General features: G+C 41.2%; 1 protein-coding gene across 1 annotated transcript in view; it reads left to right on the top strand.

The window, feature by feature from the left end:
* Positions 1-939: 939 nt before the first annotated feature.
* Positions 940-12,141, top strand: part of nphs1 (NPHS1 adhesion molecule, nephrin) — a 32,007-nt gene continuing 20,805 nt past the window's right edge. Inside the window, exons 1-3 of the mRNA XM_041044929.1 lie at positions 940-1,003; positions 4,389-4,583; positions 7,804-7,926. Of these exons, the coding sequence (XP_040900863.1) occupies positions 940-1,003; positions 4,389-4,583; positions 7,804-7,926 (382 nt within the window). The remainder of the gene's footprint in view (positions 1,004-4,388; positions 4,584-7,803; positions 7,927-12,141) is intronic.

Genomic DNA, 12,141 nt, shown 5'->3' with positions numbered 1-12,141 from the left:
CAGAGGGCTCTTCCTGGTCAAATAAGGAAGAGTATTGGATATAGTGGGTACAGACCCACAGCACTGCCTACAGTCTTAATTAGGGGTCCAAGCCGGAGGGGGGTGGGGGCTACGCATGCAAGGCAGTACCAGGGGTGCTGCTGCTCAGATTTTTTAAAATTTTGCGTTAATTTTCTTTTCTTCTGTTGGTAAAATGGTACTGCAGCATGCGGCATAGAAATTATGTAAGTGAAATTTTCAGGGGAGGTATAGAATGGTGCATGCATCAGACAAAAAATGACAACTTCCTGTATTTTGTGGTCAGAATAGGAATTGTTACCTATTGTGCAAACAATAGTAACACAAAACTTGGTCCAGTAGTTATTCATTTTGACATGACTTTCTTAGAACACTCCAATGGTTTAACCAACAGCTTGGTTGTGAGTACACTCTTGAATAACCCATTTGCAGCAATTTCTGCACCTTTGAATTCAACTCCTGCTTTGCAGCCATTGGTTTCCATTAATTTACGTGCTGTTTAAAAATCAACTTGCAGAGACAAAGGTCTCTGTTTGCCCTGTTATATATATATATATATATATATATCCTTTTTTCCTTTCCTTTCCCAGAAGAAAGGCCAAAAGAAGCCGCACAGGTCTTTGTAACAACTAATCACAAGTTCAGATGTACAGCCTTAAGGCTGGACTCATCAGGAGACTAACGCTACTTTAGCTCACTAAGCCACTCAAACCCAGCGAGTTCCTCCACATTTACGCCCCCTCTAAACACGCTGCTGGAGTTCATACAAATGCCTCTGAAAAACATATGCCTACTATATTCACCTTGTAGTGGATGTGGTTTCTATGTTTGTTTATATTGCATGTGTGGTTTGTTTTTTTTTTTTCTTTCTTTCTTTCTTGCCTGTTCCAGGATTGTCGAAGGTCAGGTGCCAGTGGTGAAATGGACTTCTTGTCAGCATGGATTGTGTCTCCTTCAGCACTACCCTTTCTGTGTCTCATCTGGGGTAAGAGAATCAAATGTCACCATGGAGCCATCGTTACAGTAACTGTGTCCTTTTCAAGATCCATTCATGTTCAGGCCATTTATCTGAGCAGTCCAATCTTTGACTTTAATTGAATTTTAGTATAGCATACCTACTCTACGTGCATGAGTTGCGTTCTCGGTGTGGCTCCACAACTAACACAGGTTTACAGTGATGGATGCACTGTAAATGTGTAAGTCAGTTAAATGAACCTGGCTAATCTCACACTTATCTCTTAATCTTATACTGTTGTTTAAGGTACTGTACTGGCTTACTATGGCGTCTATTTATGAATCCATTTTTATGTTTGTTTTCTCAGCATCTGTGCAAATCAGCTAGCAAATCAAGGTGGGGAACAGGAACAACTGTTAACATCATCATGTTACCGTCCTCTGTAATTTATGTGGTCAAACAGGAAACCAGCAGGTGCATCTTCCTTTTTTTCCCCCTTTCCTTTTTTTTTGGACCATTCTCCCCGTGAGCAGGACCTCAGGTAGAAAGGAACATTTTGTTAACTGGTTTATCCGTGGCTAAATGGAAACTCAATCTTTGGATATTAGAGTTTCATGTAAATTACTCAATCTCAATAATGCCTCAACTGTGGTATGGCCAGCAGGGTTACTCCTTGCAACCATGCTCACTGTTCTAACAGGGTCGTTGTTCCACACAGTTTAGTTCATCGTGAATCTGTCCATAGTAAGCAGCTTGGTGATGTGCTTGTTATCCTCGACAGTTTTCATAGATGGGGGTTTGTCCCTCCTATTTTCACCTCTGGCACTGTGTAGTTTATCCAGGAAATAAATAACACCAACATAATTTCACTTCTGCTACTGGGTATTATGCACACAGTATTTCCTCACTAGTTTCCATGGTGATTACTGCAATGACTTACAATTTTCAGAACTTACTAAAGAAAACCTTAGGTTATCTGACAATATAGTGGAAAACATGATTTTAATATACTGCTACCTCACGACAGGAGAGAAAGATTTAGCAATGAACTTTTTCATCAAAAGACACGTTTACTGGTATATGAGGTGCATGCTGTACCTAGAGAAGTTGTAAAATATTGTCTGGAAAGAATCTGCTTCTCTCAGACAACTCATCTTTATCTTAAAAAGCAAAAGTGAATGTTGAAATAATAAATAATTGTCAACATCCACTCTTGAATAAGGAATGGAAATCAGTATTTCACAGCAGACGTTTGACATTTCATAGCAAAAAAGCAGAGGTGTAATTAATAACATTAATTAATGATGGCTGCAATCCATTTAGGTGTTGCAGTTCAGACACCTGTGCAAGGATCAGTGAGTAATTCATATTTTTGTATCAATACTAGGTAAAATACTTGATCTGATCTGAAAGGGGACGCTTGCTGCAAAAAAAAAAAAAAATTACACAGAATTACCACCTGTCTCTGAAATGTATCTTAAGCATATTTTATAGTAGTTCATTATTTTTGGTTTTATGGGCTTGCTTTACTGTTTTGGTTTAGTATCACTGCTGTCATCAACCGTGTTTCCAGGTTTCCAGTTGCAGCAGGCAGCTGTTTTCAGCAAAAGAGAAAAAAAAAAACCTACCCAGCACTTAAGCACAGAAAGAGGAAGTTCAACTTATCCTAGCATTTAGCAGCTAAAGAGAAAGCTATTGCTGTTGAGTTGGTGGAGTCCAAAGTAGAGCAAAACGAATGAGTGAATATTGGACTTACATCTGCTGGGTGATCAGAAACGTGACTCCAAATCTGTGTTTGCTGGGCGTGTAAATAGGCAATGGCTTGCTAAAACATTTGCCATATCAAATTTACAAGGTGATTATATCATATGTCAATGTTGTGTTTACAGCTTGTTTGGAAGCCCCAAGGTGGCCCGACAAATAATTCATACTGACAATTTAGTTGAAAACTTTGGCAACAAGTGGCAAAAATGAAGGATGATGGCCATTAATTAACAGCAGTGGAACATTGAATTCCTCTTTCATTTCCGTTGATTCAGATGGTATAAAGTAAGTTATTCTACTTTTGTGATTAAACCATTAAATGTTTATCTATGTCATGTAGAGTAACAGTAGCACGAGCAGAGAAGAGTCTCCTCTTTAATACCAGTTACACAGTACAATACAGTGTTTGCTAACATTAGCTAACACTAAGCTACAAACTGGGCTGCTGTAGTGGCAAAACCACTGAATGTAATGAACAGTGCACGGGTTCAATTTAGTGATAATGAATTCAGCTTGTTGACAGGGGAAGATTGTGTTTTTTCTCCATCTTAGAGTTACATACTCTAACTCACTTTTGTACATGAAAAGTCTTACAGCTACATTTTAATATAGTTTTCAGTAGTTCTTTATCTCAAAATAATACCGTATAATAGTATTTCAGCAGCCACTGTAAATCACTGTTGAGTATTCATTTATGTAAACTGTATGCAAATGTGCTCCTGTGTTTGGTTGTTTGTATGCATCGTCTGTAATGGCCAATCTTGCCCTTCATATTTGACGTGAGGTGACTGGTTCAGCCTTGATCTGAGAGCTCTGCCTCTCACTCATGTTGTCAGATGCATCAGAGCATGCACTTCACAAACAACTTGGTCATTGCTTCAATGAAGGTCAAGATTCAAACAGCCCAGCAGAATCAGGCTGGCTTCTCTGTGGGGCAGTGTTTAAACGAGATTCACACTTAGATATTAGGCACTAATTGGAGTATGCAGTTGCGTTTGGCACCTTGAACTGAATTTATTCATAAACCCCCATGTATAATAATCATATAATCCTAGCCCCGGTGTTAGAGGCTCATGGGTGGTCTGCTTTAAGGTTACCTTCCTGATTCCAGCACACTGCTCCGCAGAATGTCACCTAAAGAGCTTGGCTGAAGGATGGCCAACCCCACCTATGACAAACAAGGGGGATTAAAGTGATAATCATTACTCTTCCCAGGAGGAATTAGCTGGTGGTACATCGACATTGAAGAAAAACCGCAGGTGAACAAGGTCTCTGATACCCCATGCTTTTCTCCTCCACCCACTACCCTATCTGCATGGCCGAGGGGGGATTTAATTCGCAGTAATTACTTTATTGACTCATTTTCAGGGCCGTATCACTGCAGTTTCCCATCAATAAAACATATGCCAGGATGAATAATGTGGCCAGGCACAATGGGGTGCCTTCTTAGACAAAAGACCACAAGACTGCATCCCTGTGGTGTGTGTTTATGTCATGCTCCCTCCACTTCTTTTATTTCCTCTCTAACTCTCCACACACATACTCTTCCCTTGTTCTTGTCCACCTCTTTGCATTAAATCCCATCACATCCTTTTCCTGCTCTACAATCCCACTCCAGCTGCTTTTCCTACTTCTCCTTTTATGTCTCCAGGCACACAGGCCCAGCAGGCGTTCAGGTCTGAGCCCAGGAACCTCACTGTGCGCATGGGAGCCACAGCTGTGTTGAGGTGTGAGGTGCTGCGGGCCTCAGGGACGGTGCAGTGGGTGAAGGATGGCCTCCTCCTGGGACCTCAGAGAAGCCTGCCAGGCTTTCCACGCTACAGCATGATTGGAAACCCCATGAGAGGTAAATAGGGATACTCACAGAATATGGTCTGTGGCCTATTGGGTTTTGATGGACCTATCCAAAGCTAAATAAATGAACTTGTTTGATAAAAGCACCTCTAAAGAGACATCAGAGTTAGTTAGTTATAAATGGCTCTGTAGTTGAATCAGGCTTGCAGTTTATGGGTGTGGAAATAAAATAACAAATAAAAAAATGTAATGAAAACAACCAACTCAGAAGATCCAGCTGAGTGAAAAAAGAAAAAATAACACTGGTAAAGGTAAAGTTGTATAGACCAGGACATGATGTCAGATGTGAAAAGAGCAAATGAAGGTATGACATATAAAAGAAAGCAACACAATAACACTTCTTCTTTTCCTTGTGACATAGTTCATATTGTTTTAATTATGAAGCGCTGCTGTCAGCTCAGGAGGCATCCAGCAGTACAGCATGATGTTGGATATTCTAAAAGTAAATGAGATGATGTTGTTGCTATGGCTTCAAAGTGCTGTAATAAAGCAACACAGACACTATGGGAACCTTTTGGCACACAGGCTCTCTGTCATCAACATCTGGGATCGAAGAGGTGATGTGATTGTCAACAGCCTCTCACACATCCCACTGTCACTCATGTAAAGACTGAGAAAAAAAAAAGAAATTAAAGCAACAGAGTGTCAGCAAATCAGTGAAATGTGGCAGGGAATAAAGTGTGTTGCAGAATCTGCACCACAGTCTATAAAAAGTAATAGCCAATTAGAAGGCAATCCTGAGTAAGAGAAGAGCATCTGTTCCTGATCAGCCCGCAACTAGACAAGCCACACTTCACTGTTGCACAGTGTGGGAGACCGCCAGTGACAAGCAAACACTGAGAGATGCATAGATGCCCATGCACACATTGTCCATGCTTATCAATGCCTAGAGTTTACATAAACAAACTTACAAAACATTAAAATGTTGTTAGCTGATTAGTTGTCACATTACAGCAGGCGCAGGTTTCGAAAAAATATTGCGTCATTTAACACCAGTAACAACAAAATAACATATACACATCAACATAAAGACCATAAACACACACAAGCTGCCAAACACTCAAACATACACTCATGAATAAAATATCCATCAGCCCAGGTACACTTTAACCAGGAAAAGAAATCGCAAACCGCAGACTGATGCATGCAATCACTTTGCACTGCACAGAAAGAGCAAAATCATCAAGATGACACTTAACTGCACTTGTTGCTCCACCAGCTTTCACTGATTATCACCATCAGTGATATTTATTGATGCTTAAAAAAGCCTGAAATCACACACTCGCGCACACAGGAGAGGCCAGCGTTGATTTCAACATATGCTTACGGTAGATGTAGCACCCTCAGTTTCCCTAAGCAGGAGCAGTAATGTAAATGCGTATCGACGTGAGCCTGTATGTAGGATTTCAGGCATTTGTAAAGACAAACACTCACAGAACGACAGCTGAAACAGCTTGTTCTAGGCACCAAAGCACAATTTATTTTCAATTATTGATCCACAAAGTATAATTTCATTGTAGTACATGGCATGCAGCCAGTAGATCAGGCAAAATTTAATTATGAATGAACATCCGTGAAGACAGTGCTTACATGACATCATATGTACTGCAAAAACCACAACTTTCTTAACTAAAGTTAACTATTCAAATATCAAAACAGTATCAAATATTTATAAACTGATAAATCATCGTTACACATGAATATTATCTTAACCGCTTGCTGGGATTTCTTCTATGTGGTATGTTGGAAACAGTAGAATGTCTTTGTAAATGAAGTTGTTTAATAAATCTTCTGAACCTTGGAAAAAGTATTGAAATATTCTTTCCTCTTAAGTATGTAAAACTGACATTGAACACATAATGAAGTCTTTGTAGAACATACTTTACATTGAATCAGTTTATACCAGGTAAAAGTAGAATAGCACCGAACATATGACGGTATAATGCACAGTAACATAATGACTGATTTTCAAATTCCAAAAAAGAAAAACCACACAAGTGAGAGGAACTATATTGATTATAGTTCTCTGACTGAATGGTGCAAAAAGGTTGTCTAAATGGAGATCAACAACTGACACAGGTTAGTTTTCTCCTTCCCTTTCCCTTTTAAATTATGTAACAATATGTATTTTCAGCTTTAAGGCCAAAGTACAAATGCAAATTTGCAGAGGGGGAGAATGTACTCTGCTGCCGACATAATGGTTATGTAGACATACCGTATCCCAGATTTTTTTAAATAAATACAGGGTAATGGACAAATAAGCAAATCATGTTGCACCCATCCGCCATCTCCCCTACCATAAATACACACTCTCTAAAACTTGATTGCACTATTTGTGAGTAATTTCAGGAAAGAGGAATATGATTAATAACTTCAATGTCTCCCTCTCTGTGCGCTCAATGATAACTTGGATGTGAAAATTGCTTCTGGTTGGTGTTAATTATCTTGCCAGCTTACTTGACACATGCATTTTTAGGCCTGGGTGGTTGTCAGACCAAGATACTATTTTGCACATGTTAGTAGGCTGTGAGCCAGAGAATCAGGAGCTGGAAAACCAACACTGAACATCATCTAATCCCCACAGGTTATGGCAATGCATCAAACAAATCAAGCCCTGTTGACAGGGCCAATCTCAAAAGAGAGATACAGAGAGAAGGGCTCTGCCTGGCATCAATTAATAGACAGTTTATTCAGTCGGCGTTGTGAATCTGGGATTGGATTTCATTTACCATACTGAAAATTCATTCTGAAACAAAATGTGTCTGCTGTGAGTGTAGACAACCACTTGCATGTCAATGGAAATGCCTGCAGCAGGAGGTTCTCAGCAAGTGAGATGTTTTCATTCTACAGAAATAAGAAAATAGTCTATTTTTAACCAAATCTTAACACCCCAGAATCAGTACTAGAGAATATTACTGAATTAAAATGCCAGGCTGTCATTGTACAAATTGCTTTTATTGTTAATTTTCCCATTTCCGAAGTTGAAAATTGCCTTTAATTCATACATCAATACAGATGAAAAAGGGACTACGGGAGGTACCTATCTATATACATGCAACTACTATGAGTTTTATACTCAGTGGAGTGTGAACAAGAAAACTAAATGAACCCCTCCTCTTTGTAATTATTTAGTATTGTTTTATTTAGTGTGCACATCTTTATCACCACGTAACACGTCACAAAAACAGTTAATCTCTCCATCTCCATTCCAGGACAGTATCATCTTCAGATTGAAAAGGCCCAACTGGAAGATGACGCCTCCTATGAATGTCAAGCGGGCCAGTCTGAGACCAGTCAAGCAGTCATTTCCAGTGCAGCCTGGCTTAACGTGTTAAGTGAGGAAAAACCGTGGAGTGTGTGAACAGGGGGGCGGTGTGGGCTTATTAATGTGTATTTTTTTTGTCAGAATACTGAAATAATGTATGTAATAATGCACAGTGAGAATCCTCAGTACTCCAGTAACATACACGACCTCTTGATGGGTAATCAGCATATAAAGAGCTGTTAAATATTCATTTCTATTGATACAGAGCTTCAATTTGCTTAAGATAAGGCAGCTGCATTTGAAGCAGAGACTTTATTTAGTGTGTCCTTGGTACAGTAAAACTCAGTGGTTTCCTTCAATTGCAAATCACATTTGAAGCATGTGTGAACCGTGAAGAAAGTCGCAATTTTTGTAACTTTTCAAAGAGTATTTATTTCTTTAACAAGCACTGTGTCACCTGTGCATGTTCCAGTAGGTCCATGGCTTTACACAGCAGCTGCACAATATAAAGTATCAGTCCAGCCTGGATTCCCTGGCAAGCCTTAGGGCGATCCATGTCTCTGCCTTGCACAGGAATAAATTATAACAGAAGTGATTGAAAAGTTCCTACTCAGACATGGTGTGGAATAGATGTAATTGTGCAACTACATTAGACCACCTGTTGTCAGTCTATAACAACCAGTATCTCTCTCTCCCTACCCCTCTTGCTTGTGGGAGTGAGCCCATATGTGGCAAGGAAAGGACTCTAAAAGAACCTTTCTTCTCCCAGCGCGGTTCATTTACTTACATCCCCCTCCCCATTCTCTCCATTGCACAATTTCTCCCTCTCTTCCTCGCTTTCACGCTTTCTCTTTGGTGACCATGGAGAGGGTTTTTATTTTTTTGGTGTGGGGGGGGGTTGCCTTGGCAATTCTAGTGGCCTCACTCTCCTCTGGGAAGAAAGCAGATTTTTCTGACATCAATGGGCCGATAGGAGGGATGGCGGGTGGTGTGGGATAGGAAGAGGCATAGACCGCAGACATCTCCTTTGAATGGCTGTGTTCTGTTCCAGACTGCAGCAGTCTCATGTCCTACAGCAGGCCTACACCTGCAGCCACAGCAGGCTTGACTCCCACATTTGTTACCTCTGAGATTGCTATTGCATGTCCGACACATATAGTCAACACAATTGCCTTCGGCTTTATCGAAAAGGTCAAAATGTGTGGGATTATGTTCACGTGGCATCAGGGATTGCTGGTAGTCTTATTTACCGTGACTGAAACCTACTGCTGCCCTGTGTTCCTGACGTACTCAGATCTGAATCCTCGCCACACATCACAGCTGGTGTTTTTGTTCAGCATCTTGGGAACACTTTCCAGCTGTTGACAGTTTAAGATGGACAGTTGCAGCTGTACTGTTGCAAGGGGCAAAGAGTGAAGCGACTGACTTAAAAAGCACTCCGCAGCCGTGGTCCTAAAGGGTCATTTGTTCCACCCCACCAGCTCAGCTGATTCAAAATACGTGACTAATCTGGGGTCTGATAATGAGCAGATGAATTCAATCTCCTGTTAGTGCTGAACTGGGACTGGAAACTGTGCATCCTTTTGAAGAGCACTGTCTCTGATGAGTTCCCCACGGACTTCTCCATCACTGAACTACAGCTCCCAAGGCCCCACACCCTGGGCCAGTCAACCATGGGCATATCCCATCAAACCCTGCATCAAATCAAAACACTATAAACTCTTTATGAGGAGATACAGTAGGGAAGAGGGGAGGAACGTGAAAACAAAACAGAGATTGCTGGTCGTATAATTGGATTCTTGGGTCAGGGGGAGTGGTATAATGACTGGCTAATTCAAGATGGATCACCACAGGCAGTAAATAGCAGGGATGGAGGCAAAAAATGTCAATAAGCCCCATCCATGGGCTTACAAAGAGATGTTTTCAAGACATTTCCATTGGTGCAACATAACTCCTGTGTGTTTTTGCCTTCCTGCAGGGCTTAGATAGGGGATTACTGCAATAGACAGATCAAGTGGCACTGAGTAATCCATGACAATAACAACCTCTACCCCCTCTGCTGAAACCCTCTCCTCTGCTAAAAACTTACCCCGCACTGTGCCCGTCACATACCTGACACATCCTGTGCCTCGGTTTATACCATTAGCCTTAGCATTTAATCCTGTTAATGAACAACTCTCTCCCTCACCGCGTTGCACGCCTGTACAGATGCCTCCTGCAAATGTTCAAAACAGTTATTTGATGTGTTCTGGTTTTAGACTGTGTTACTCATTCAGTTGCCATAGTTGGGTCTTACGGAGATATGTGTGTGCGTGTGCCCATGTGTGTAAGCTTATTATCAGTGTTGGTTGGAGGTTAGGGGACATTTTAGGAACCAAGGCTATGGTGAGGTTTTGCGGTAGCTAATGAGTTTAGCACTTGAAGAGTATATAATGAGCCTTCATTTTATGATTCCCTGTTATGAATAATGGAACAACTTATAAATGGGGGCACAAGCAACGTAGAACATGGTGACTTTATTCATCTTCGTTCACGAAAAGTTCTGACAGTTTCTTGAGACAGGACGATGTGTTATACACTGGTGCGACGGTGTGCATATTACAGCGCCAAACTGATGTGTCAGTGTCAGGGTCTCTACAATTAACGGGGTGGAAGTTCTTTTAAATAGTAAAATGAGACACTAAAATGTTTGCTTTCAACTCTGTTTTGAATCTATCATTAAGGTCAATTTATCAGTGAGTTCAGACACTGCATGTGTGTAAAATGTTTTCTGTAAGTGGTCATTTGGGAGATGGAGGCTAATAAATAAGAATTGAACTGTTACATAATGGACCCAACACAAAAGATAAGACAGACATTAGGAGTGGGGACAAGAAGGTGGGGTGTGTGGGTGGGTGAGGGATGATAGGGTTTGGGGCAGGAAAGGGCGGGGGGGGCTCTTATTTCTGTCCTAGACACCTGCTCCACTTCTCCCCCAGAACAGAGGAGACACAGAAGGGAAGGGGGAGACAGAGAGGAAGGGAAGGCAGAAAAAAGAGCACAGTTTCAGAGGCTTTCATAGCCAGAGATCACACACCTGAGACCTACAATGTGTGTGTGAATGAGTTAATGTGCTTGTTTTCATGTACATAGGAGAGGAAAAACACACCCCTGTGTGTGTGTCCATGTGCATGCATGTGTGGTTTTTGCCTATGAATTAGTTGTGTCTTTGTGGTGTTGAGAAGTCTGATCTTCTGGTCTCCATTATTTTCTTAATTCAGCATAACGCAAAAATTTTTAGGGACTGTTTTATCCTGTGGGCCTTCTCCGATATTTTTTTGTTGCAGAGAACTGGCTTGGCATCACATGTTAGGCTGTGCACACGCCGGCGCCTGTTTTTAGAGTGAAGTGAGATGAATGTAGCTTGTCTTCACATTCACTCACCTTTGTCAGTTTTTTTTTTCTAAGTGCAAATCTGCATGCACTGTAGACTTGAGTTTATCTGGTGTGTTTGTGTGCAAGGGAGAGGAGAGAGTGTGTGCATCTGTATGTGAATGAGAGAGAAAGATAGGTGGAAAAAGCTGCTTATGCATATTGATGTGTGTCTGCTAATCTGCTTCTTATCTGCCTTATCCATCCATCCGTCTGTATTTGTCTAATGAATCAAATTTTGCGGCTCGCTGTTTCTCGTCTGAACGGCAGGAGCAATTCTTTGCCTATCTATTTTTGTGTTCATATATATACCTTAATAAGAGAGATAGAGCTAGAAAGCAGGGAGTAAGAGACAGACGGAGACGAAACAAAAAAGCCGACAGGCAAGTAGACAAAGAAGGGGCAGAAAGAGTTAATTAAGAGAACAGCATGTTTGCTGTCTGTTCTTTCCTCTGAGTGCATGTCTAGTAAATTGAACATAATATACGTTTTGTTGTTGTCCACATGTGCTATCACATTTGTACAAATGTGTATGCGCATCTAAGTTCATCCTAACTGGGGCTGATTGGGTCACATGTTTTGCGTGAGTGGATGTGATAGATGGAGGGCTGTAATTCCCAGTCCAAGCTGGAACACACCTTCCCCCGCACTTCTGCAGTTTAACTGCAGTGGTCAAGAAGGATAGCGTGGGGAGAGGGGGGTGGGCTCCGGCTGCTAGAGAGGGATGATGGAGTGAATGAGAGATAAGAGGAATGGGCCGTCATGAGCGAGCGGGGGGAAAAAATTAGATACCTGCCTGCCTCATTTGCGAACATATCATTATTTTTATTTTAGGATTTGTTAGGCTGCCAGACACTCCTCGAGCACAACAAGT

This window comes from Toxotes jaculatrix, chromosome 8, assembly GCF_017976425.1.
Source record: "Toxotes jaculatrix isolate fToxJac2 chromosome 8, fToxJac2.pri, whole genome shotgun sequence".
NCBI classification, from domain to species: Eukaryota; Metazoa; Chordata; class Actinopteri; family Toxotidae; genus Toxotes; species Toxotes jaculatrix.
Note: the sequence above shows the minus strand (reverse complement) of the source record. Positions and strands in the feature narration are given on the sequence as shown.